The following is a 26,826-nucleotide window of genomic DNA, read 5'->3' on the forward strand; positions in this document are numbered from 1 at the left end:
GCCTTGATCAATAGTGCAAGAGTGGAAACGAAGCCACTATACACAAATTAAGATGTAGTATTGGTACTGGGTTGCCCACTGATTAAGCCGGATGTGTGTTATTTATATATGAATGTAACTGATGCTGAGTTATAAAACGCTTATTGAAGAAAAACAGTAACATCCAATATTGATTCATAATAAGATATCCATAGGGAGTTCAAGTGATCTATATAACCTCTCTATTCTCTCTGCCGAATTTGAACTTCAAACAACACAGACAAGAACACAAGGACACTAAGACGACGAGATGTTTCAAAGTTTTTACCTTCAAGCGTCTTCAGCCCTTGGCGAGTTCTCAGGTGTCTTTAAAGGAGCTGCTGCTTCTACTACGGCAGGTTTACTTTCTTTGTGTTTTTCGATAACTGCTCGGAACTCTTCCACTACAGCTGGGTCCTTGAACTTGAGTGCGAATGTAGAGAGACCTTTCTCGGCTTCATTTATACTATTCACACAAGCAAATGTGATTCCTTTCTTGTCCATGTTCGTCAGTTTCATTTCCGGGTAAAGACTTGCATTTAGGATCAACCTATAGTTTCCTCTGGATCTCATCACCAACCTGGCTTTTCTGTCCTTAGTCGTCGATATGTTTACCTTGAGTTCTCCTTTCCCACGTTCTTTCCATCCTCCTGCAAGATATTCAAACATTACTGAATCAGCTGTGAAGGCCGCTTTCTCGTTCTCTTCTCCTGTTTCCACTGAAACATCTTGCTTTGATGGGAAGGCAGTAGTAGTTGCTGTGCTCTTCGTGGTAATGGAAGTAAAGCCGGATGCACCAAACAGGGAAGAGTTTCCATTGTTTGATAGGCCAAAACTGAAGGATGATTGTTCAGTCACAGACCCAGACCCAGTTGAACCTTCCTGTGGAACCAAACCAAACGAGAATGAAGAAGAAGAGAACCCTGTACTAGCAAGTCCTGTGAATGCGTTTTTGCTACTGGAGTGCTGGTGGAAAGAGCTCAAGGCTCCACTATCTCCATTCTTCTCTGTGTCTTCATTTCCATCGCCTTCTTTACCTTCTTTCTCAGTCTGATTACCACCTGAATCCTTGTCAACACAGTCAGTCCTCTTAATAGAGTCGCTATTGTCATTGTCATCTTTAGCCGTTTCAGTCTTTTCCCCAGCAGCAACATCAATTTCTGTCTTTGTTTTTGTCTCGCTTTCTATCTTGTTTTCAGCTTCAGCACCCTCTCCAGTAGTAACTGCCTCACTCTTCTCTTTATTGCCACTGTCAGTAATTTCCTTGGTCGCATCACATCTTCCATCATCCTGTGTCTCTTGTTTTCCTTCAGAGGGGGTCGAATTTGACCCAGACAAAGGCTTATTCGTTTCTTCAGCTTCAGCAGTAAAAGGGAACAAACGAATTCCAGCAAATGGGTTGGAAGCTGGTGGTGGTGCAGCTGCAGAAGGATCTCTGCGCTTAACTCTAACAATTCTTCGGGTAGCCAACACCTCCTCACTTGCAGTCTTGAAAGTACCAGTCACGAGTGCAGAAATGTCTTCATCATCATCATCAAGGCCAGGATTGTCACGAGAGAGCTCCTTGAGAGCAGCTCTCTTTTTGGAAGGTTGCTGAGCATTATCTGAGTCCCCCATTGTAAAGTCGAGAGAATCTCAACGCTTAACAAGCAAAGCTAGAATCCCTAACAACACCAATGCAAAACAAAAACATTCCATAAAGATTGTATCCTCAATTATGGTAAGAACCAAATAAAACTAGAATCAAAAACAACGTTGTATAAGACTTACAAACAACCACGATTGATCAGACTAGCTCATCGACAAAGCTTAATTCACAAACTAGGAAGCCTAAACAAGTGGTGATACTGATAAGCCGAACAAAGAAGTCTGTACTAAGATTAAATAACACAGGAGAGAACGGATCAGGATTAAGATGTTGTTAATGAACGCATACCAAAATCTGGAAGCAAGAAGCGATCATAAATCATACGATTGTGCAGCGGAAAATTTGAAATCAAATCACTAAATCAGCGGATACAAAGCACAAGAACCGGAAACGGAAAAGTCGGAGCTGATTCGCGACAAGCACACAACGATAATCTAGCAAAGGAACTTAAAAAGAAGCAGCAAGTAGAATGGCCAACACCAAGAAATATGGAAAAGAAACCCTAAGAAACAGAGCAGCGAGTTGTGAGGAAGAGTATATCCAGATTCGGAGACTTACGCACAAGCCGAAGCAGCAGACCAACCCCCACCGGAGCGAAGAGAGACCGTCGGACAGAGAGTAATTCAAGGGGGGAAAAGAAACAAAACTTTATTCCCTTAGAACACTAATCTGAAAAATGGAAAGCTCCCATTGCAAAAAAAAAAAAAAAAGAGTACAGTATATGGAAATACATGTACTTTTCGTTTCAGAAATTGGTAAATTTTTCAGCTTTTATGCTGTTATTATTATTAGTATTATTCTTCTCCTAATCGATGTTATGAGCTCCATGGACATGCTTTAACTGAAGGTTTCTATCAATTTGATAGCCATGTCTTTTCTCAACTGTTCACGAGCTATGATATAACTACTTCCCCTTATATCTTGATTCTTGAATAAGATTGACCTGTTTTGGGGGAGCATAAGTTTAAATATGTCGTAGCTGATTTGATACATGATGTAAAATAGTTGTAGCTTAAATATGTAAATCAAAAGGGTATCATATATAAGGCTTCCAAAAGAATTATTATATATATGCACCAGAAATCTGTGAACATGAGTTGAAATCTATAGCAGAAGAATGTAAAACTCCCTAAATGTAGCTTTTATAATACTGTATAGTAATTATATGAAAACCACAACACCACCACCACCAAGGGGATCCCAAGAAAACACAAATGAAACTACTACTTCCTTTATCCCACCCAATCCCAATCTTCTTTTATCTCTAATCTCCACCATATCTTCTTTTATCTTCCACCAAGAATTGATTCCTGCTCCAAGATGAATCCAAGTATATTTTTATTAGTTATTTCAAAGAGGTTTAAAAAAAAAATCTAATTACCATGGATAAGATAGATCTTTTACCTTTGAGTATAACTGGCCGCTAATGGAACTAGCTAGGGATGTGGTGTAAGCACTGCAAAACATAGACAAACGGAAAATGGTAAGTTCCTTTTTTTTTTAGAGAAGTCCCACAAAGATGCAGAGATATAACAAAGTAAACTCATATAACGACAACTGATCCCATTTTTATGCAAACTCAAAAATGTTACTAAGGGTAATCATCTAACAATCATCAAGGAACAAGGGAAGATATATTATAAGGCGCATTTTTTTTTTTTGGGGTGGAGAAGTTTCATTTTAATCACCAGAGACAAAATTTCGACTTTTCTACATTGATCCAGGACTGACTTGCTTATTAGGCTGATGGGTTTCCTTTGTTATCCGTACCCCACTCTTCTTCAGCCTCACTTCCATTAACTAGTACAGCGCCATCCGTAGAGTCTGCATCCACCACTCCCTCTTCTTCATTCACTTCTTCTTCTTCTTGTTTCTCTTCAGCTCCTTCATTCCCTACATGACCGTTTTCCTCTGCTACCTGCACAATGTTCAACAAACAATTCAGCTACCAATCCTTTAGAAAGTAAAGCTGTTGTCTGCTTAGCGAACGATTCAAACGAACAAGTTCCAAAAGAATACCTCGTGATTGATATCTCCATTTTCAAGTGATTCCTCTGCTTCAACTTGCAGGTTTCTAAAGGCTTCCACGAGGGTAATGGAGGATTTATCGGCATGGGATGGATAATTTTCTGCAGCAGTATAAACTCCCCTGTAGATGAACAAGAGTCAATTTCTTGTGTTGGCCTCAATAATGACACTCTGGGTATGAAGTATCAACATTAACCATCTCAAAGCATAATCATGGGAAATAATGAGTGGCTCAAGGATAAGGTTTCCATACGGGCACCCATGCCATCATATCGAGGTATATATACAACTTTTGAAGTACAGTTTGACGCTGCAAAGACCATGGAGAAAAATGCAAAATACCTTGTCTCTGCTGTGTTTGCTTCAACAGAAAGAGCTACTTGCCAATCCTCAAAAAGATTTGGGTACTCTTCCGGATCAGCTAAAGATTCTGCTGCTTTTGAATTAACCTGATACCAAGCCAAAGGCAACTTTAAAACCACTTGACATATCTTCTCACTGACACAGTAAATAAATAGGATGAGAAAATAACCTTGCTGAGATCTTCTCTCCAAAGAGCTACTATCTCTGAAACTTTGCTTGGAAGATAAGATCGTGCCATCAGCGCAGCTTCTGGTATCCGGTTACTGTCATAATAAAATCCATTTATAGAGATAACAAAAGGCACAAAGATTTGACTTTACAAATGGCCAAGTGAACACTAATGAAATACCTCTCTACCAATAACTGCAGACAATCTTCCAATCTACCCAGCGTAAATAAGCAAAGAAAGGCAACATTGTTCTTCCCCTGTTCCTTAGCAAGGCATGCAAGTTTTGACACCCCTTCAGCATCTCCCAAAGAAGAATATAGTAGTAACAAACCACTCAAATCCATAGCATACTTCATGCAATCCTCGGCCAGTTGCAGCTGCCATGATGGAACACACACAAATGAAAATATTCGCTTAGTTAGTCGACATCAAAGATGATTCTGCAAAGACTAGAAGCCTAGAAGAAAGCTTATTGCCATTGTAAGATCTAAACATAGCAATTCGCTCCTATCAATACAATGTAAAGTAGTAAACCAACTGATATAGCATTTGGATAGAAAGCTAATTTTCTTATTACTAATACAATTATTTGGGTAACAATCTTTTATAGAAAAGATGTACCTTCCCAGAGGACATGGCTAACTCTCCTAACTGCTTCCATTTAGACTCGCTCTGTACTTCTTCAGCAATTTCCTACAATTATGGGGGAAAAAGGATAAGATAAAAAGAAAATCTACTTCCAAATGTTGTAAGAGTAATTCCTAAACAATTAAGCATCACTTATCATATTACCTTTGCAATTTCAAGTCTACCCAATTGTATGGCCAGATCAAATTTGTAGTCAGGATCTGTAGCAATTTCTAAAGCATCTTCAATCATTCCCCGAGATTCCAAGAAATGAGCAACACTGAAAATTAAAAACATTTCTGGATGAAACTAAAAGAGATGCACACAAAATAGTGAAACCCCAATAGTTAGGAGGGCATATATGTATAGTATCAAACTGTAGATCCTCACTAACATCTTCAACAGAACATATCACAATACTGTATTCTTCAAAAATAAGATCACATAAGACATAGCAGGCAAGAGGAGATAAAGTGCAGTAAAGAATGAATTACAAGTGAGTGTAAATTTTACACCAAAATAACCAATAACGTACCTGTTATGCTGCTCTTTAGGAATTGTAGGTAAAATTTGATTCGCTTTATCCAAATCGCCTCGCATCACAAGAGTCTTGTATTCAATCAGGCTAAGGAGCAAGGTATATCCTATGACACTGCGTTCCCATAAAAAGGTAAAATACGTCAGCAAATTCTGTATGCAGTACAAAACAGTCTGAAATAAAACAAAAATAGGAAAACGTACTTGAATTCTTTGTCTACTAAGTACACCCGGCTTTGGTTGGCAATATAGCCTAACAGATACATTGGGCGGTCCAAATGATACATTGTGGTTACCTGCCATAAGTATATTAGCAGCTAGATATAATGTAGCTCATAAAGATGATTAGAAAACAAAATACACTCTTGGGTACCTCGCCTCCAACACAATAGTTAAGCTTCCAAGAAGAGTTGTTGTAAATGAAGCAGTCCCCAAACCATATACCTGTCCTGACACGTTCGTCCATTTCGTGGAGAACCTCGAAAGCATCATCAACACCCTCTTCATCAGTTGGCCTTCCACTATCAAAATGCGAGGAAACCAAGTCACGCTGTAACAGCAACATCAAGAGGAATACCAGTGTAAGCTTTTGGACAATCCACGAAACTGGATATATATAGCTGGAGAATTGAGGTTGAATAGATTCTCACATTGTACTTCAAGATGTAGAATGACGTATCACTAGCAATGGCTACTAAATCACCACTTTCGGCCCAATAAAGATTCTGCAGATTTTTCGTGGGAGCACTAAAGAATTAGTAAAGACGCAAATGGAGACAACTTCTGAATGAAATAAAATGTAAAGAGAGAATTGACAAACGTGATGAGGGCAAACTTCTCACAACAGAGACAAGTGAATTGGGATACCTTTACTGTGACATCAATTTGTTGAATCAGCCTGCATTCAGCCCAATCATAAAAGCAGATGAAATCATTTGAACACATTGCTAACAAGGTTCCTCCAAAGATCTTCTCAGCTGAGAAAGTAGGCCGAATACTCTTCCTTTCCTGAAAACAACACCTTTTATTAATACAGCAGACCCAGCAATAGCTGTCTCTCCCTAGAATCGCACTTAACAAAATTGTATAAGTAAGACCACAATGAGAATAGCAAACCTGGAAATTTTTACTGAATATCTTTATCTTTGATGAACTTTCTCTAACTGCACATTCCCCCTCGGATGACCAAACAAATTCCAGCCCAGACCCGAAAGATCTATTTCTCCAAGCTAAAGCTGTGTAGATTATGTACTCTCCATCACCACAAACAACGACAAACCTCCCATTAGGGTTGTGCTTCAAGCTCTGAGAGTGAAAATGGCTATATATGAGATACAAGATATGATTATTCTGGACCACACTCTTGGGGGACTTCATATGATACATAGTTTCATTTTATCATCTCTTAACGTTTCATTTCAAAAATAATACTGTTTTAAATAACCATAAAACCTAAGATTTAGCTGAAGCATGTCCATCACACCCATTTAGGTGGGACATGCATCAAAAATGTTTACCCCAAAAGATCATATAATAGTTCAACACATCAGAAAAAGTTTTGAATGTTATTGTATAGTAACACTCACTTGTGGATAAAGATCACAGGTCCCCAGCTCTTTAACAGACAAGGGAAGTCTTTCTCCATCAGTAGCCTAAGGTAGAGAGATGAAAGCTAAAACTCATCAGGCAGTACAAATAAAGAGTCGAGTCACACAGGTTTTCCCATGCCCGAATACAAGAGTTACAAAATAGGAGCTAGACCTCGTAACCTGCACCAATACTTTTGATGTTTGCAGTTTGAATTTCATTATGCTTAGCCCATATGATTTTTCCGCTACTGTCCATGCTAGCAACAGGAATTTCTCGTCCAAGTTTAACCATGATGGTTCCTTCATCATATCCAATCACAACCCTGTAAAATACAAATACATTCGCTGTTGATGGTCCAGTATAATCAGTTGAAAAAGGTCAAAACACTGATCCATCAAAAGCTCCTAGCAACTCTAAGTGCCCTTATCTCTCCAAATCGTCAATTTCGGAGGAATACTAACTACAGAAAGGACAAAACAACTATTCTACCTATAGAAAACATCTACCCCCGGATCAAAATTATAAAATGCATTAATTAGGGAGTAAAAACTCACCGCCGCGAACTTTTGATGTAACCAATGGCCCAAACTCTCTCAAGACCGTAATTCAATGTGTTTTCTAGCCTGAAAGAGAAAGATAGATTGAAAATAACAAATCAAACGAAAATAATGAAAGGAAACCTATGTTGAAAATGTATACAAGAAACAACCCCATGTACACAAGGTGTAGTTGAGTCATGAGCGAGGCCCAAAAAATATCAGCAATGTTATGTCTTTTGACAGAAATAATTTTAGGTAAATATACCTGTAAGTCGTGGAGTGCCAAATGCGAACAGTGCCATCCTCAGAACCTGTGATTATTATTGGAAGCTCAGGATGGAAACATACGGCAGATACATTGTGTGTGTGTCCATCTAGCGTCTGAACACAACTCTTGGTTTGATAGTCCCATACCTGAAAATGTCCCACAAGTAAAATAATCTGCAAATAAATCATTTCAGGGGAAGCAAAGCACATATACGAATCTTAACCGGAAACAAACCTTAGCAGTATGATCATCAGAGCCAGTAATTAAGTAGGGTTTGTCACCCCCTGTGAAATAATCTACGCAGTTGACTCCTTTCTGATGAGCATCCAGTGTAAAATTTGGGTCTGGGGAACCAAGATTCCATATCTGAAGATGAACACGCATGAAATTTTAGTCAGAGCAAACACTTATTAAAGCACCTTAAGCCATAAATCTAAGGGCCCGGGGCTCTTTCACACCTTTATGGTCCGATCAAGCGATGCACTGGCAAAAGTGTTGGTGTCTTTTGGATTGAATACCACTTGCATCACATAGTGCGAATGCCCCTCAAATATCTGAGTACAAGCCCAACCATTTTCCCAGTCCCAAAGCTTTATGAGCATATCATCAGAAGATGATAGCACATATGGAAGGGTTGGATGGACAGCTACACACCTAATGTAATCCGAATGAGCCTCGAATACTTTGACCTTGTCCATTGTATTGTAATTGTATACACGGATGTACATATCATCAGCTCCAGCCACAACCCATTGCTTGCGTGGAATAAACTTGGCTGACCTCACTGCAAAAGCATATATAACAGTCAGCAACAGTGACAGACTAAACAAATCAATATACAGCAAGTAAAAAATCTATAACAATGAAAACAAAAGATGCTCATAAACTTGTTATACCTGGCAATTCGGTCACCTCGAAGGATTTTGTAATCGTCTGAGGATAGTCAGAATAAATTCATATCAGAAGAAATTAAAGAAAATCATAGTAAGCATAAAAAGACCAATTACAGCCTTCTGAACCTCATGGAATGTGTTTTACGTTTTGGTTATCCCATGTCATAGGCTGTTCAGTGTAAGGCACAAGCATTAATATATTTAAAAAACAGAGAATATTCACCCACCTGTGTCTGGTAGTTCCAAATACACAGGGTTCCAGAATACAAACTTGCTAGAATCCTGTAACACCGAGGTATTTATCATATAAGTCACTTGCAGCAGCAATAAGAGTTATAAACATATAAGTTACAGTACCACCCACAGAAATTGGGGGTTCTCAACGACTGAGTAAAATTATTATTCCATCACCACATCCAAAAATAGCATGTGAATAAGTTTCATGGTAAGTCATTTGAAAATTACCATGGTTCTGTAGGATGCAGATCCACAGATTTGACTCTCTCTGATCGTTGAGCAAATTTTCTCTGATGCAAAACATAACAAAATCAAATGATCGCCACAGCTAAAATAAAGAAGAAATGAACAGTTCTTAGTATAGTTCATTGGGGATACCTTGATATCGAGTCTGAGAGGCTGTTGCAACACAAAATAGAAGAAGAAGAAGAATCGTCAGTAATGTAGTCTGATTACAAAAGCGTGAAAAAATGTTGCGCATAGAGAGAGCTTAAAAAGCACACAAACACCAGATCTTTTCAAAATTCAATCTAATCAACCAAAATGCCAGACACAGTGAAGACACTATACTCGAAATCATGGAAAAAATACTACAACCAATACGAACAATACGAGGCTGACGATATGATTTCGAATTCGACGATCTCACTCAAAATTAGGCAAAACTAAAGATGAAATGCAATATCCAAGATCGCATCGCAAACAAATCCAATTGAGATCTGGAGAAAACAAAAGAGAAAGAGAGAGAGGAATGAGACTAGTTTACCATTGTTAGCGACTAAGCAGAGGATCTGGTCTCGTCGGATCTAGTGTTATCGCTTAAATCTGTAGACCGACGATCGGAGAAAGACGTTAAGAAGGCTCGGCGTAGAGTGCGTGCAGAGAGCGAGCTTTGTTTTATATAATACGATGGAGATTTATCAAAAAAAAAAACAAAAAAAAAGGAAAATTCACAAATTATGCTTTAGGCAACGGATGAAGATATTTACGGGAGTGCCACTGCGGTTGGGCCAGCTATGTTTACGAACGTTGTTTGAAAAATAATTTTTTTTTTTTGTTATAAGTGTGTTTACAAGGGTGTGAGAGAAGTGAGAACTACTTCAGCCTTAAAACTTGTTATGACCAAAGTGTTTCATCAACATTACTATTTATACTATATAGAGGTACAAGTCATTTGTGCAATGATATCGTGACATGTTGCATGTTATTTGACTATTTGACCCAAAAAAATGTTCAATGGAGAAAATTCCTTAATCCCCTCAAATGAGAAAAGTCCTTACCACTTAAACACAAGTCACCTGTGCAATAAAAAGTTGACATGTGGCATTTTATCCCAAACAAAACATAATAAGTTCAACGAGAAGAAATAGATAAATGACTTCTCTTTTAACGTTCTTTTTTTTTTTTTTTTTTGAAAGTTTGATTTGCCTCTAACAATTCATCCAATACTTTCACATCTTTGAAACCATTTTAGTTTCCTTTATTACATATCAGTTACATCTCATTCTTGCATTTCATTTACCTCATAATCTTTGCAGCTGTTTGTACCTTTAACTTGCTCTTCATGTTATGACTTTATGAACATGTATTTACGTCGATTATTTTCATACTTTGTATATATCAGTTCCACCTCATATGCATGCATACTTTTTGTTTATCTTCTTCTTATCTCCATTGAATTATATGTACTCTTTAAAGGTTTTGTTGCCCCGCCATTTTCAGTCCATGGAATCAGCTTGTTTAGTATGATTTCGTTTCTCTCGAACATCCTAAAAGCTTCATCATATAAATCTTCTAATTATTATAGTACAAAAACGTTTTTACGTCATATATTTCAATTTCCGTGTCAAAGATTTTCATTCAGCAGGCATGCAAAGTAGTAGCCCATACAAAACACCATAGGTGATGGATGGCCTAGGCCCCAGACTCATAAACGAGAGTTTCGGCCCGACTCTTTTAAATGCTACTACTTGTCTAGACAATTACACTTTCTTCATCTTTCTTTCTGAAAATCGAGAATACAGACTATACAGTTATTAGCAAATCTCTAATTCAGTTTTATTCGTTCTTGGTCAATCTTAGAACACTTTTTAATGGCTTTAGAGTAACAACTTAAATTCATTTGTTATATAGAATTGAATATATAGGAAATCCATGTGTTTATTGAAATATTTATCATTGTTGCAAGTTAGGGAAAAGAATCAATGAAAGAAGTATGCACTTTGTGCCGCTTAAATCGTTTTCGTGTTTCTACCATCATTTTAACTTGTTTATCAATTCCGTAGCCCTTTCCTAGTCTTTTGTAGATATCTATTTATCATTATTTTTATGTTTACATGGAATTTTAACTGGCATATTACCCTAAATTAATCATAGGTTATAGAGTTTAAAACCATACAAAGTTGATCAAAAGTGAGACAGAATGTCATTAGAAGCTTTAATAAATGAAAAAGGCATATGTTGTAAGTGAGAATAAACCTTTGTGATTCCTACCAAAAATATTTGACAACGTAACGAGGGATTGAGCTTTTATATATATTTAGATTGATAGAAAGTGAGCTATCTAAAAATGTCATTAGAAGCTTTAAACATATCTTAAAAATGAATGGTGTGTGTGTGTGAGAATAAACCTTCATGATTCTTACCAAGATTTATAGACATATAAAACGACATTTACTTGGTTTGAAGGATTTACCTTTCATACATCTTTAGCCAATTATGAACTTGTGAAATATATTACCGAAAAGAATCTACATATCTATATATACATTCATTAATTATGGCCATACGAGTTGAAGTTGCTTTTTTTTTATTGGCATCCAACAAAATGCTTGTTAGTAATAGACATTGAATCTATCATGAGATATGAATATATGATTAGAACTGAACAGTTGATTCTTCACATAAAAAAAAGAATTAAACTCCGATTTTCTTAGTACTGAAAAAATAAATGTCTACCAGAAACGTTAACCCGTCCGAGTTATTTGAAAACAATATGTTCATAGGTAAATTGATAGTTAGGTGTGTCAAAATTAGAATATATATTGATTAGACCATGATGAATATATACTTGCATTACTTGTTGCATAGTTTGATTCACTTCTATACTTATTGCATAGGTGGACTCGACGCATCACACATCAAGTCCCAAATAGATTATTAGTTGTTCTGATGCTTTTTGTCCCATTTTATTGAATTTTACTGACTCTTCATATATATTAATGCCACATGGTTATGTAATTAATTATTAGAAACAAATTAAACTATCAAAGTTAACATAATCATGACGCCTCTAGTGTATGTTTTTCTTTTAATGGGACCTTGCATTGGCCGTCAAAGGAGATAAATAATACCAAGTCAAAATTAATGACCAAAAAAGAATTAGGTCAAGTTAAGAGAAATGATTGAAGCACGTACGAGAGGGGAAGAAAGGTCGAAAGAGAATGAAACTGGTATATTCTTTGGAATATACCAGTCCACTTATAATTATATGAAAATAGAAAAGATATAAACCAATCAAAACTGCTAACTTGGACATTCCCATTTTTTTTACAGAAGAGCTATCTACCGTTGGATCGATCAATGGACTAATAATGTTCAAGTTATCTTGGCATTTGTTCAAGATCTTGCTTTTACGGCTAAAAGGCTACCAAAAGTGGGATGTGCCTAGCTAAGGGTGGACACCAAATAAGCTCACGAATCTAATGCGTTCTTTGTTGTTGGAGTGGTACAGTCGCAACAAACGTATTTCACCACCACTTTCAATATTTATGTGCTAGTAAAATTAGGTTTACGAAAAAAGATGGTTATATACTATATGGAATGGAAGTGGCCTGCATGTTACCTCATTTTTAGTGGAATAAACATTTACCAAAAAAAAGTATGCAATATATAATAATTAACCATGGTTGAAACTTGAAAGTGGAGTGGAAAACAACAAATCCTCGATCGTGTTGATCCATAGAGAGATCGATGTTTAGTCATTCCAAAACTAGTTCCTCCAGTTCTTCTGTTCCTTCCACGATGTTTTGTCGAATCCTGCACATCCTTGCTGCAACATGCGGACCACTATAAGTCTATAAGTCAATAAATGTATACACTTTTTGATGTTTTAATATATTCAACTGTCAACTGTGTATGTAAGAAAATCGTGTAAGTATATATAGAAGCAAAATAATTTTACGTATATGCAATTATGCATGTTCCATTAACGTATTATGGCCTGAGGCCTTTATTGCCGTTGCCCCTTGTCACCAATATATAAGTCAACATCGGCCAACTATGAGATGAATTTTACACTCTAAAGTAATCAATTAATATATCACCTTTAGAATTTTCATATTCTACAAATCATGTATCAGAAGAAAATTCATCACATATAATGTTATAGAAGTGTGCATGCGCAAATAATGTCATTCTAATTCGCCAAATGACATAATTTTTTAAGAAAATCTCCAACGTTTGAAACGATAATCAATTGAAAATATTATAATAACAAAAAAAAAAATTTCTTTGATTGGTGTTCTTCCTGATATCATAAAAAAAAAAAGATGTTAAATATCTTTTATCTTATACGCAGATGGTTCTATATTAGATTAAGAAAGACCTTTTTAACTGGTTGTCCCGAGTGAGTGATAGTGGCTTCACCAAATAAAACTTCATTTTAACCTTTTTCTGTGGGTTAAACGGATACATTGTTCGCTAAAAACTGAGGCCTTTTGGTACACACGTATCCGTGTTCATACATTGCCAAAGCAGAGGTTAACTGTAAAACAAAAATTCGATAAACGTTGGTTTACAAAAAAAAAAAAAAAAACGTTAAGTTTGATGTATATTCGAATATTTAGTAATGTTAATTTATAGGCAAATAGAAACTGATAATATTTAGTAATATTAATATATAGGCAAATAGATGTTAATGATTCTATTCATTTGGTATTTTATGATGATCATTATGGAGCATCAGTGTACCTGTTTCCACCTGAAGAAAAGTTATTATAAAGCTATTAAGGATCTTAGAAAAACAAGTTAGTCGTGTGTTGGATTGTAAGTTGTAACCAATTTGCTTATTAAATTTATATGTTTGTTATAACATCTGCGAATCCCCATCACCATACATCTGTTTTCATTGCTTGCTTACAATACAGATTCGTAAGAACCCAATTCTGAAATAATCATATTAAAAGAAACATTGTAACTAATAATGTTTTGAGGGGAAACAATGAGAGCAAGTGGACAAAGAGATTTATATATATCTTCAAACACTTAAGTAATTTAAAGAAAATAAAACAATATTTATTGTCCATAAATATATGGTTCATCGTTTGTGGCTATATTACACTCTCTCTTTTTGTTTGTTCTCAATCACACCTTTTTACAAAAACATGATATGACACAACATACAACTAAAATATTGTAAATATATATATATAGAAAGAGAGAGAGAGCAATAAAAGAGTTTTGACTATTTTTTTCTCCCATAATTTCCGAAAAAAGAAATAACTAAATGAATAAAAAAGCAAGAAGAATCTAAAACATGAAAAAGAAAAATCTGAATAAGTTAAAGGAATAAAATGGTGGCTAGCTATACGTACGTACTCCTCGCCGCGTAACGAAAGAGAGGTCGCGTCCTCGTGAGCCCTCTCTCTCTTTTCTTCTATACAGATTCTTCTTGGCCTTCTCTTTTTCCCACCTTAGCTTTGGCCTTTTGCGTATTTGCATTTACATTAATGATTATCATTATTATCGTATGCGGTTTCTATTATAGTTTATGTCCCCAAGAGATCAGTGATAAGTATTTGATCATATATAATATTAATCTGTATAGTGTATAGTTTGGGATGATAAGTAGAGGCCGACCTTGGGCACAGGGCAGGATCAAATTTAGAAGGAACCTAAATTATATAGAGCTCCATATAAGAAGTTTTGCATCTATATAGATATAGATATTGTTCTATAAACAAAACATTATATCGCAAGGTTAGATTGTTGTTTTATTTGATAAAATGTTTATTGTGTTATAATGTAAATTTTACTAAGCAACAAAAATAAAATTATTTACAAATTAAAAGTATTTTTAAATGCTACTAGAAGTGGAATAGTACACATTTTATGGAAAACAAAACAGATGAGAACTGACTATAGAGAAAATATAAGCTAATCATATTCTTGCTACACATTTTGGACTTTAAGATAATCAAAGATATATATTGATATTGAGATGGAATCTTTTTAGTTGGTCGTATTTTTAAGAAATTTGAGGAAGGATTAGTACTTATTTGTGGGATGGAGATTTAAAGCAACATATTTTTTTTGCGATATAAGAATATATGCATTCATGATTTTTGTCTATTCTAAATTCTTATTTTCTTCATTTTCTATTTTAGTTAGCATACTTTCAAATTTAAAACGTGTCAAGTCTTTGTTAGTAGTGGATTCCCTTTTTTTATTTTAGTTAGCTTTAGATTCAATCAAAATGTGATCTTAAAAAAAGGTATGGGAATTGAGTAGCATACTCAAAATTTGTTTGGCTTTCTTCTAGTAGGCCACTGTTAGTTACCGTAAAAATCTTGTTACCATGCCATTTCTTTTATAATGAAGACAATTAGACAAATATAGACAAAAATGCCACAAAATGAATGTAGCATGCACATACTTGACATAAAACCTAGAGGTGTTTGTGATGTTACGTAGATTGTCTAAATTCATCACGTCGATGGATAACGATGATCAATAGTATAAAAATAACTAAATCGAATCTGATCAATTAATAAATTACTCCTAACAACAACAACACAAAAAGTAATGAATCGCTTAAAAAAAGAGACAAAGAAGGCAGGGAAGATATAGATGATAATTAAAGTGCAAAATTATTTTAAGCAAAATAGAAAATATATAGAAGTACTAAATAAGAAGAATCCTACAAATCCAGATGGAGCTCTCCCAGTGGTTCACCTTATGCCACTTACGATTATATAAGTTGGTATTATGTACAGATTGAGACAAACAAATCATACCAGTCAAATACATTTTATTTTTAATTAAGATATATATGCTTTCTTGGAGTGCAAATATCTCTCTATTATAAACTAAAATAATTTTCTATATAGAAATGTCGGTTCTTATAATTAGATTTGTTCTTCTTTATCCTCATCCTTTTTCTGATAAAACTAGTATTATTGAACGATATTTATACTGATCCCGAACCCGTTTTCCACACGTTATGATTATGTTCTCATTCTTTCACACTACAAAGTACATTACGATTTGAGTTTCTGAAATGCTCACTAGTCACTAGCTAGACTACTGCATTAAGTGTATATAATTACAAACTTATATTTAGAGAATTCTAATTTTAGTATTACGTTAAGTACTGTCCTAGTTTAATTCGTCGTCCAAAAATGAATCATTCACGTTTTATAAAATCGATTGTCAAATATAAAATATGGGTCTGGTCTCTAAATTCTATTAACTAAATCTTCCAAATCAAGATACGTGATTACTATATTGTGTTAGCTTCTTGTATTCATTTTACATTCGTCCAAAATGTTTTAAAATAAGTCATGTGTGTTATTTAAGTTTGTTTTTGATGCATGCATGTATGTCGTTGGCATGGATTGACCCTGTCCACTAAGAAGACAAAACATAAAACGGAGGAAGGTACCAAACAAAGCCTAATCCTTAATACGAATTTAAAATGCCATCAATGTTGAGTAGAAAGCAATAATATAGGTAAAAAAGGGAAATCCCACCTCACATACCAAAGAAAATAGAATACTTCGTATTTTCTTTGGTCGTAATTTTCAGACTATTTTTAATTAAATATCTCAATACAATACAGTACAGTAAGTTGAGTACGTTTCAGATATTTTAAGTGTGCTTTTTTCTTTTTTGGCTAATCAGATAAATAAATCTTTATATATAGTCAAGTGGTATTACACAATTTTTATTTTTCTTTCTCAGTATATGAGAGTTTTTGAACCCAATAACTGTACACATTTTGGTGAGATATATAGGATTTGACCCGTAGACCAGTTAATCAACCAAAGTTCAATCTTTGATTTGTTACACTCATGGTTAACATTTGTGCGATTACATATATATATATATATATACTATATGCATGTTTTAAATTAATGTTACCAGTATTTTTATTCTATCACAGGAAGCGAATCTAATCCTCTGCAATTATTGAAAAAGAAAAAAGAAGGCAAATTCATATACGAATTCACAACAAGTAATCTTATATATACATACAAATTTACAATAAACAATAAAAATTGTTTTCATTATTCTGAACTAATTAACATTTTATGGAAATAGAATCTCATGCATAATGTAGGAACATTTATTTAATCATTAATCAACCACCAGACTAATAAGAGGGGTTACATCAGTTTTATATAATTATATGTACATATGTCGAAATATTATCCGAATTGCAAATAAATGACTGTATATTGTATTTTATGATATACGAAATGGTTCCAAGATTTCGTATCTAATTGGTAATCGTAGGGTTTTATATCTTATAAAAAAACTTCTACGTAAGGGTAAAGTTTGAAGTCGTGATGGTATGACATAGGAGTAATTAGGAATGCAACATTTAGAATTAATAAAACTGACTTAACATGAATCATATTCATAAAGGTTTAATTTATTGCCCTAAAAATGAAAATCATAAGTGTTGTCAATCTCTAAATTCTTTAATTAATTATTTGAACTTCTAATCACATGCTCTACCATTGGTTAGTCATATATACTCATATGATACGTGCAATTATATGTTCCATCTTCACACTCTTTAGTGTCTCAACGCCCTCCAACTCGAACAATAAATTCCAACCGTGGTAATGTTGGATAACATTTATTCTAAATCGCTAATGCTTTGTTCAATGGCTGCTTATTACTATCGGGAAAGAGAGGTTTAGGTAGTGACTTATTCAAGAATTGCACAACACCAATACGTACTTATCTTTTCGATCTGGTCAATAACAAAAGATCCCATAGATATCATACCATATTTCATACCAAGATTTCATGGATATTTGTATTTGCTTATACAAATGTAAAGAGGAACTATTAAAGATTCAATATGATAATATTGTTTCATCTTATGATGGAGGATATATATAAGAATTAGGTGCGTTATAAAAATATTGTAGTATGGACCCTATATATATGAGAGTATATGGTGGACACACACGTACTTAAACCGGTATTAGATTATTTGATTTTGAATCCACTTGGAATCTTTTGTAAACACTAATAATAATAATTTAATATCTTTTATTTTGTTTAAGAACTGTATAATAAATAAAATATCTAAACGTTTTGGTATCTATCTATCATGAAAATAAAATAAAAACGTTTATGGAAACTAAAATAGAAGCCATTAAAAGTGGATACCCCACTAGTTACTACTTAGTCTTCCAAATTCAACTGTCCTCATGACTCCCAAAATCAGCGTTCAAAATTGATCCACGCACCTTCGCAAACATTTCTGTCTCTGTAACTCTTCTTCATCTCCTTTTTTTAAAACTCCACACTATCTTTAATAAATGTCTTTTGATACAATGGGTAAAAAAGATTAGATGGTCTTCTAGTAACTCTTATTTCATAAGCAGTCTTGTCTTAAAAAGCTAAAAACCCATGAGTTTGACCAAAATAATTTTACATCTAATATTAACTATATACAACCAACCAATTAGTGTGTTAATCTGACATGCATGCACATACATTACTCACTTAAAATCTCGCTCTTCTTAATTGAATTTTCGATTTTGACCTACACAACTTGTGTTTTGTATTAGTGGTGAAATAATAAAGACAAAATATATGGTAGTATAAGAAATATGATATATAAGGAATGTTTTGATAAGACAAGATAAGCATTAGTGTGTTTTTATTATCTTAATAGTAATAGAAAATCCAATATAATCCAGTAAAAATATTTCAAATGTTTGAATATGACCTATATAATCAACAGAATCTTTTCTTTTTTGTAAATTTGACTTTCACAATTGTGGTAAGGCTGAATATTAGAAACAAATTTGTTATTTCAGGAAATAATATCTGTAATGTGATATAAGGAGGAATGGATTTAATAGTATAGGATATGTACAAATCCTATCTACTAAATAGTATCCCTCAACCTTAAAAGAAATTGACAGTGAAACCATTTTTCAAATTCTGATTTTTTTTGTTTTGTTTTGTTTGGAATCACAAATTGTGGTGGAGACTCAAACCTTTGTTGTTCTTTTCTCTTAGATTAATTATCCGAGTCACACGAAACGATCATGTGAGTTTAATCTTTTTTTTTTTTTTTCATTACTATCATCTTTTTGTTTTCATTACTATCATTTTTTCTTTACAATCTTACGAGTTAAGTTTTCATTACGAGTTAAGTATGGTTTATGTTATATATTCATCTCTTCTTCTACTTCATCATATTCTTGTTCACATGCCATGCTCTACAGAAAATATGGTTTCTTTAGATCCCTCTGTTCCTAAAAGTTGCATGTTTATTTTTAATTTTTCCTACAAGAATGATTTTATAGCTTTAAAAAAGAAATGAAATAATTAATTTACTTGATGTTTTTCCACATGACACGTCACAAATAATGATTAATATTTCCTCTTTCTATTAAAAATAATTTATAAATAAATATTTTATTTGATTATATGTTTATAAATCCCACTCGAACTGGCAAATTCGAATACAAAATGACGCATTTACCCTTGAGGAACACATCGAAAACAGAAAACGCTTTTTCATAATATATATATTTTTTCTTCTTCTTTAAAAGTCATAAGGTTAAAACAAAAAAAAACTGCAATTACCAATAATACCAACAACACATTGGAAGCCAAGTGTCTATAAATACAGAGCATAACTTCACCATCTTTTCTCACAAAAAAACTTACACAACACAATCCCACAATAATCACACACACACAAACACAAACAAAAGTCCGATTTTGCATCTCTCTTGTTTCTCGAAACAACACTTTATATTTTATATATAACCCATTCATTCATAAAAAAACGCCATCCATCATGGGTCATGGCACGAACAGAGTAGAAGACATGTCGTCACCCAACAATGGAACCGCAGGAGGAGACACGATCGTGGAGATACACAGCGTTTGTCTCCCGCCGAAGAAAACAGCGTTTCAGAAACTGAAGAAGCGCGTTGCGGACGTGTTCTTCCCTGACGATCCGTTACAGAGGTTTCGGAACCAACCGTGGAGGAACAGAGTCATTCTTGGTCTTCAGAGCTTGTTCCCTATATTCACTTGGGGTTCTCACTACGATCTCAAGCTTTTTAGGTCCGATGTTGTCTCTGGTCTCACCATTGCCAGTCTCGCCATCCCTCAGGTATCAGTTTCATTCTCCTCTTCGTTTTCTTTATTAAAGTTTTATTGAATGTTACGAAATTTTCTTAAAGTTCTTTATTTTCTTCTTCATAAAGACGACTCTTGAAATTTCTATGTCAAAAAGGGATAATAAAAAGGCGTAATTGAAGAGGTTTTTTTGTCATTTAAATCTTCGAGTAGTGTGGGGATGACTTGTTTTTGACTTGGACAAAAATAAATACACTTTTATTTTATGTTTCTTTTGGATTTTCAATGTCATTCAATGTTTCAATAAATGTAAATATACATAATAATTTTTTGTACATTTTGTATAATGGTATATTTGCAGGGAATCAGCTATGCCAAGCTAGCAAACTTACCACCTATAGTTGGTCTTTGTAAGTAAATCAATCACCATCACATAAATTTTTTATATATAATATTTAAGAAGCAGTGTGATTAATGAGTTTGGTCGGTTGCATGCAGACTCAAGCTTTGTGCCACCGCTGATATATTCAGTTCTTGGGAGTTCAAGACATCTTGCAGTTGGTCCTGTCTCAATAGCATCACTTGTGATGGGATCAATGTTAAGTGAAAGTGTTTCCCCGACACAAGACTCAATCCTTTATCTCAAACTGGCTTTCACTTCAACTTTCTTTGCTGGCCTCTTCCAAGCCTCCCTTGGCCTTCTTAGGTATTAACTCAAAAACTAATCTTTTAGAATCTGTGATCGTCCTGTGAAAGAATATGTAAAAGCCTCTTAATTATTGCGGTTTAGTGTATTCTTCTTAACTAGTGTAGAAGAATATATTCAGAGTTTTTGCGTAAGCCTCTTTTGTTGATCTTTCACTGAAACATAAGGTGAAGTTTAGTCATGATGAATAGAGAAAGATTAATAAACTATAACTAAAAAAAGGAACCAAGATTCTATAAATTTTTATTTTGATATGATAGTGACAAGTGACATGTACTAAAATCTACACCTCCCAAGATGCTTCCTTCTTTCTCTACTAGTTAGTGCTTTCACTGTTTAGTTTTTATTTTTTTCCTTGGTCAGCAGCAACCCTTTGATTAAACAAAACTCTAATATTGTTTTGAATATTTCAGGCTGGGATTTATGATTGACTTTTTGTCAAAGGCAAATTTGGTTGGTTTCACTGCTGGTGCTGCAGTGATTGTGTCACTTCAACAGCTTAAGGGTCTTCTTGGAATTGTTCACTTCACTGGCAAAATGCAATTTATTCCTGTCATGTCATCTGTTTTCAACCACAGATCTGAAGTAAAGTCAACATCATTAACTAAACACTGTTATAAAAAAAAGATTCTTAATTCTTATCTAATAATGGTACTACAATTTTTTCAGTGGTCTTGGGAAACTATTGTGATGGGGGTTGGCTTCTTGAGCATTCTCTTAATCACAAGACACATTGTAAGTGTTACTTGCCTCCATGCATCTTTTCACTAGTAGTGACTAACCGAGGTTAAATATTTTTAACATTTGCTTCTTTTTTTGCAAATATATAGAGCATGAGGAAACCAAAGCTTTTCTGGATATCTGCTGCATCACCTTTGGTATCAGTTATTATATCAACTCTGCTTGTATACCTCATTCGATCCCAGACTCAAGCCATCTCCTTTGTAAGAACATTTTTCTCAACTGTTACTTAAACTTAGAGTGAGAGAACTCAGAGACTCATAAAAGAGATTCAATCTTTATTGCAGATTGGACATCTACCAAAGGGTTTGAATCCACCTTCTTCAAACATGTTGTACTTCAGTGGTGAACATCTTGCTCTTGCCATCAAAACCGGTATCATCACCGGGATTCTCTCTCTTACGGTAAGCTCTCCAACATCTCTCTATCTCCTTTGTAATTTTCAAAGTTAATAAGTGATTTAACTTTTGGAACTGCATGACTGTGATTTTTCAGGAAGGGATTGCTGTAGGGAGAACTTTTGCATCTCTAAAGAACTATCAAGTTAATGGGAACAAAGAAATGATGGCTATTGGTTTTATGAACATGGCTGGTTCTTGCACCTCTTGCTATGTTACAACAGGTTAGAATATTACTTGAAGCCAACAATCTAAATTCACCTTCTGACACAGGGAACATTAGTTTTGACTCCCATTTATTGTTTTTTTCAGGCTCTTTCTCCCGGTCTGCTGTAAACTACAATGCTGGAGCGAAAACAGCGGTTTCTAACATTGTGATGGCCTCGACAGTGCTTGTGACCCTTTTGTTTCTGATGCCACTCTTCTATTACACTCCTAATGTGATCCTAGCTGCTATCATCTTAACCGCGGTGATAGGTCTCATTGATTATCAAGCTGCTTACAAGCTCTGGAAAGTTGACAAATTCGACTTCTTCACCTGCATGTGTTCCTTTTTCGGCGTTCTCTTCGTTTCTGTACCTCTTGGCTTAGCAATCGCTGTGAGTATACAACTACATCTCCACGTTGCGGTTTTGAGAATTCTCAAGCTGTTTTCTAAGTTTGATAACTTTTCTTGCAGGTGGGAGTTTCGGTTATCAAGATTCTGTTGCATGTAACCCGGCCAAACACTTCAGAATTTGGGAATATTCCAGGGACTCAGATATATCAGAGTCTTGAAAGATACAGAGAAGCTTCAAGAATACCAGGCTTCCTAATTCTTGCCGTTGAATCTCCTATATACTTTGCTAATAGCACTTACCTGCAAGAAAGGTCAGTCATCTAACTCCACTTATCTCTTCTTGATATGGTCTCTTTTCTTTAATTTTTTACTTATGGAAACGGGTTTATGGTTCTGTAGGATCTTGAGATGGACCAGGGAAGAGGAAACTCGGATAAAGGAGACCAATGGTACCACCTTGAAATGCATAATTCTCGATATGACAGGTAACTTTTGTTCTCTGAGCTATGTTCAAAAGTTCTCAACCCGTCTCTTTGCTCATACTTTATTTCTGTGGAATTACCTCAGCTGTATCGGCGATAGACACAAGCGGCCTTGACGCGGTGTTTGAACTTAGGAGGAGGCTTGAGAAGCAATCACTTCAGGTTAGAAATTTAACTAATAACAAAGATTACATCTATGAAAGAAAAATACACTAATTTACGTCAAACTCTCGTTTAAATAGCTTGTGCTGGTGAATCCTGTGGGAACTGTGATGGAAAAGCTACACAAGTCCAAGATCATTGAGTCATTGGGTCTGAGTGGACTTTATCTAACTGTGGGAGAAGCTGTGGATGATCTCTCATCAACATGGAAAGCTAATGAGGAGCCATGAAATGAAGCAGTCTCCTAAGAATTTGAAAACTTCGAACTTTTACTTGGAGAATTTGAGAACCTGTCCTGGAAGACTGTTTCGACGGAGCAGCCTCTCGTGAAACATTTTTGGTGATAGCTGTAAACCCGTTGAGGGCGTTTCTGTTTTAATTGTAGAATAAATGTAATATCACATCTTTTAACATACAGTGTATGACCAGTTCATAATTTGGATATAAATAGCTTATGCAAAGCACTGATCTTCTTAATTCATATTTCCTATCATCACTGTTGGGTTAAACTCAATGATGAAGCTCTAGAACCATCGGCCTCTCGTCAAAATTTACACAAAGGTTTAATATTGGCTACAAATAATAGATTAGAGTTGTATGATAAGAGTAGCAAGCTCTGGTCATCATAACCTTGTCTCTTCAAGAACTGGTACTGCTCTTTCTCCTCCTGACAACTTTCTTCACAGTAACTGTGTCATCACTTTTCTCTTTGTCATCTGTACTATTCACAGCTTTTACAGACTTCGGTTGGCTCCTCATGCGCAGTATCTCACCCTTTGCAGAGCCCAAGTCCTCCTCGAGCTTCTTCACTTTCTTCTCTAGCACTTCCCTCTCTTTTCCTAGACTCATCACGAGGATATGTGCATCTTCTACGTTTTCCTTTGCTTCTTTTGATACATTCTTTGCCTCTTCTAGTGATCTTTGAAGCACTTCTTTCTCGTCCTCCAAGCTCGAGACTTGGGTATTTACCTTCTCAAGCTCTCGTGACAATTTCGATGTATTCTTGTTCATCTCATCCAAAGACTTTACTGCTTCTTCGAGGTCGGTTTCAAGGGATTTCCTAGCCTCTCTGTCCATCAAGATCTGCTTTTCCATTCCTTTCACCTCTTTGTTCAACGACAAAACAGTCTTTTTCTCCCCTTCCAATTCTTTGTTAGTGGTTTCAACTTTCTTGTAAGTCTCCACTAGTTCCTTCTGAAGGCTCTGGTTCTTGACAGAAGACTCTCTGAGTTCATGGGTTAATCCCTCAAGCTCGTCTTTAGCTCTCTTCAGAAGGTCTTTCTCCACTGCAAGTTCGCTAGCCAAAGTCTCATTTTTTTGTTTTTCTGCATCGAGTTTCCTTTCATATTTTTCCTTCGCTTCATTCCACTCTGCGTGAACTATAGCAAGCTCTGATTCTAACTTTGAACCCAAAGCTCTTGACTCATCAAGCATCTTTTCTAGGTCAGAGACTCGATCTCTAGATGCCTGCAGTGTTTTCTTTGTTCCTTCAAGTTCATGTCTCAAATTTTTTACAGTAGTCTGTTCTATGTCGAACATTCTCTTCGAGTCTTCATACTCCTCAGTTAAGTTAGCAACTTCGTCTTTACTTTTATTTACCTCATCTAGCGCATGATCCAGCTTTCCATTTAGCTGCTGAATCTCCTGCTCTTTCCCTCTGATGTTTTCTGCATCTGCAGCTGCTCGCGCCTCAGAAGACAATTTCAAAGCACTATAATCTTTTGAAAGGTCATTAAGCTTCTGGATATAACTTTCTTTCTCAGCCACTAAAGTTGTTATTCTGGTGTTTAACTTCTCTATTGCAGAATTCTTCGAGTCCAATTCACTCTGAGTTCTTGTGAGTTCTTCCTTCTGCTGTTTGATTTCTAAATTCGCTTTGGCAAGATCTCGGCTAATTTGAGTGTAAGCAGAGTTGAGATGCTCCAATTCTAATTCCTTTTCTACCAGCTGTGCACTAATACGTTGAATTTTTTCTTCATTATCTTTCAGCTCCAAGCTAAGCAAGTTGATTCGATCTTGTAGCTTCTCAACCAAATCAACCTTTTTTTTCAGCTCTGTTTCAAGGGCCTTTTTGTCTTCAACAGCCTTTGACAGACTATTTTGCAGACTATCGATTTGAACTTTAAGCTCCTCACAGAGTCTCTTCTCGCTACTTAGCTCCCGGCCTAAGCCTGCCACCACATCCTTCGCAGCATTTAACTGGTTGGTCAATGACAATTGTTCCTCTTTTGCCTTTTCTAGTTCCTTTTTCCGCTCTTCCTGCTCATGCTGCAGTCTTGCTTCAAAGTCTTTCTCCTTCAAAATTAATGCTCTTTCGCTGTCTTTCAACTGGTTCTTTAGCTGTATGTAACAGTTATCGGTAACTTAAATTAAAAACAAAAATATCAAATCGAGCAGCGAGAAGAGATGCTCGAACTAAATGCTAAAGATCAATGTTTCTCGATGGGATTAAACAATTGCTACTTTTCTGACAAGAACATTCAGCTATAACTGCAAAGCAAAAACTGAAGTGCGAGTAGCTTACAGATTCAATGGTTTCTTCAGCAGCTTTTGTATCTTGGCGAGCAAGTGCATAGAGTGCACCAAGAACTCCAGCACTAAAAATTCCAAGACCATTCAGGAGAGACAAAAAAGTACTGGGGGATGTTCCTTCACTTACTACTGCAACCTATCCACCAAACAAATATTGATTCAGTAAACTATCAAGTACTTCAAAACACATTGATCCTCAATGAAAACAAAAACTCAAATTGAGAAGGTCTAAGAGAGTCTTAAAACCTCAGTTTCTTGGTCAACCTTTGATGTCTTTATCTCGTTGCCTCCTGGAATCAAAAAGAAGAACTGATCACAGCAATGAAAGAAACATAACCAGAAGCAACATCTGAGCATTCTCATCAACTCACTAGACCATCAATGCAGTAAGTAGAATAAAAGGAGAGCAATAAAAAAAAACTCACTTTCATCAGCCAAAGCCGGTGCTCGAAGCTTCAGAAACGGAAGAACGGAGATACCCACAAGAAGAAAAGCCCTCCTTTTGGCTGAAGCAGCGTCGTACGCGTGCCCATCTTCCCGATTTAAAGAAGCCGATGTTGGTCGGCGACGCTTAAACTTGGCGACATTGCTCGAACACAGAAGCCCAAACTGAGATGGAGAAGTAGAAGAAGAAGGAGATGGAAGAAACCTGGAGTGGAGAGGAACAGAAGGGACGAAGCAAGAGCCTCCAATGAGGAAACCCATCTTCGCCGCCAAGTAAACTTACTTAGAGATTGGAAATGTGTGGCAAATGAAGCAATCCTCCTCAACTCTCACAGGAGGGCAATGTACTGACTAGTTTATAAAAAAGGAACTTCCTTTGGGTACTGACTAGTATAAACCTCGGCAAATCCCAAAGAAGAATGCCAAGAAATTCAGAACTATCCTTCGATTTCTGAAAAATATCTTCAAATCCTGCGGAATTGGGAATCAAAAGATTGAAACTTTTTCTTTGAGGAGGGCAATGGCATATCTGCAATTTT

General features: G+C 35.4%; 4 protein-coding genes across 7 annotated transcripts; 1 reads left to right on the forward strand and 3 right to left on the reverse strand.

Annotated features, from left to right (window-relative positions):
* Positions 1 to 122: 122 nt before the first annotated feature.
* LOC17892209 (nuclear pore complex protein NUP50B) lies at positions 123 to 2,427 on the reverse strand. Of its 2 annotated transcripts, XM_023786563.1 has the most exons (3): positions 2,225 to 2,427; positions 1,789 to 1,887; positions 123 to 1,682 (listed from the first exon to the last, which is right to left on the reverse strand). In XM_023786563.1, exon 3 carries the CDS (start codon positions 1,633 to 1,635, stop codon positions 310 to 312), a length of 1,326 nt encoding a protein of 441 aa, XP_023642331.1. In that variant the 5' UTR covers positions 1,636 to 1,682; positions 1,789 to 1,887; positions 2,225 to 2,427; the 3' UTR covers positions 123 to 309. The 2 variants fall into 2 exon arrangements, with proteins under 2 accessions (XP_023642331.1, XP_006297687.1); XM_006297625.2 differs by lacking the exon at positions 1,789 to 1,887 and having other exon boundaries at positions 2,225 to 2,425.
* Positions 2,428 to 2,689: 262 nt separating this feature from the next.
* On the reverse strand, positions 2,690 to 9,842 carry LOC17891493 (coatomer subunit beta'-3). Of its 3 annotated transcripts, none has more exons than XR_002834613.1 (26): positions 9,684 to 9,841; positions 9,296 to 9,316; positions 9,146 to 9,207; positions 8,908 to 8,962; positions 8,684 to 8,720; positions 8,246 to 8,571; positions 8,022 to 8,153; positions 7,785 to 7,933; positions 7,535 to 7,603; positions 7,152 to 7,302; positions 6,977 to 7,042; positions 6,507 to 6,695; positions 6,258 to 6,398; positions 6,041 to 6,115; positions 5,764 to 5,940; positions 5,595 to 5,686; positions 5,389 to 5,505; positions 5,019 to 5,133; positions 4,848 to 4,919; positions 4,407 to 4,603; positions 4,227 to 4,320; positions 4,037 to 4,143; positions 3,686 to 3,815; positions 3,355 to 3,584; positions 3,071 to 3,122; positions 2,690 to 2,976 (listed from the first exon to the last, which is right to left on the reverse strand). XR_002834613.1 is itself a non-coding variant. In XM_023785747.1 (26 exons), exons 1-25 carry the CDS (start codon positions 9,684 to 9,686, stop codon positions 3,103 to 3,105), a joined length of 2,745 nt encoding a protein of 914 aa, XP_023641515.1. In that variant the 5' UTR covers positions 9,687 to 9,842; the 3' UTR covers positions 2,690 to 2,976; positions 3,071 to 3,102. The 3 variants fall into 3 exon arrangements, 1 of the variants encoding a protein (XP_023641515.1); XR_002834612.1 differs by having other exon boundaries at positions 3,398 to 3,584; positions 9,684 to 9,839; XM_023785747.1 differs by having other exon boundaries at positions 3,437 to 3,584; positions 9,684 to 9,842.
* Positions 9,843 to 19,822: 9,980 nt separating this feature from the next.
* On the forward strand, positions 19,823 to 23,772 carry LOC17890732 (probable sulfate transporter 3.4). Its single transcript, XM_006297103.2, has 13 exons — positions 19,823 to 20,297; positions 20,625 to 20,673; positions 20,762 to 20,969; positions 21,383 to 21,554; positions 21,639 to 21,704; positions 21,800 to 21,913; positions 21,998 to 22,114; positions 22,206 to 22,332; positions 22,421 to 22,707; positions 22,788 to 22,978; positions 23,067 to 23,152; positions 23,235 to 23,311; positions 23,392 to 23,772. The coding sequence occupies exons 1-13, from the start codon at positions 19,977 to 19,979 to the stop codon at positions 23,539 to 23,541; spliced, it is 1,965 nt and encodes a 654-aa protein (XP_006297165.1). The 5' UTR covers positions 19,823 to 19,976; the 3' UTR covers positions 23,542 to 23,772.
* A 43-nt stretch (positions 23,773 to 23,815) lies between these two features.
* On the reverse strand, positions 23,816 to 26,790 carry LOC17893003 (MAR-binding filament-like protein 1). The gene is made up of 4 exons (XM_006297005.2): positions 26,269 to 26,790; positions 26,090 to 26,133; positions 25,836 to 25,979; positions 23,816 to 25,651 (listed from the first exon to the last, which is right to left on the reverse strand). The coding sequence occupies exons 1-4, from the start codon at positions 26,546 to 26,548 to the stop codon at positions 23,951 to 23,953; spliced, it is 2,169 nt and encodes a 722-aa protein (XP_006297067.1). The 5' UTR covers positions 26,549 to 26,790; the 3' UTR covers positions 23,816 to 23,950.
* Between the last annotated feature and the right edge of the window lie 36 nt (positions 26,791 to 26,826).

This window comes from Capsella rubella, unplaced genomic scaffold (genome assembly GCF_000375325.1).
Source record: "Capsella rubella cultivar Monte Gargano unplaced genomic scaffold, Caprub1_0 scaffold_3, whole genome shotgun sequence".
Lineage (NCBI taxonomy): Eukaryota > Viridiplantae > Streptophyta > Magnoliopsida > Brassicales > Brassicaceae > Capsella > Capsella rubella.

Excerpts from the sequence above, each read along its gene's own strand:
- LOC17892209 (XM_023786563.1), bottom strand. The coding sequence starts at position 1,635 with ATGGGGGACTCAGATAATGCTCAGCAACCTTCCAAAAAGAGAGCTGCT.
- LOC17891493 (XM_023785747.1), bottom strand. Across the intron at positions 7,604-7,784 it reads TGGCACTCCACGACTTACAG|GCTAGAAAACACATTGAATT; the intron begins GTATATTTACCT and ends TTTCTCTTTCAG. Across the intron at positions 4,920-5,018 it reads GTAGACTTGAAATTGCAAAG|GAAATTGCTGAAGAAGTACA; the intron begins GTAATATGATAA and ends CCATAATTGTAG.
- LOC17890732 (XM_006297103.2), top strand. The coding sequence starts at position 19,977 with ATGGGTCATGGCACGAACAGAGTAGAAGACATGTCGTCACCCAACAAT. Across the intron at positions 20,970-21,382 it reads GCCTCCCTTGGCCTTCTTAG|GCTGGGATTTATGATTGACT; the intron begins GTATTAACTCAA and ends TGAATATTTCAG. Across the intron at positions 23,312-23,391 it reads TTGAGAAGCAATCACTTCAG|CTTGTGCTGGTGAATCCTGT; the intron begins GTTAGAAATTTA and ends TCGTTTAAATAG.
- LOC17893003 (XM_006297005.2), bottom strand. The coding sequence starts at position 26,548 with ATGGGTTTCCTCATTGGAGGCTCTTGCTTCGTCCCTTCTGTTCCTCTC. Across the intron at positions 26,134-26,268 it reads ACCGGCTTTGGCTGATGAAA|GAGGCAACGAGATAAAGACA; the intron begins GTGAGTTTTTTT and ends TTTTGATTCCAG. Across the intron at positions 25,652-25,835 it reads CTGAAGAAACCATTGAATCT|CTAAAGAACCAGTTGAAAGA; the intron begins GTAAGCTACTCG and ends TGTTACATACAG.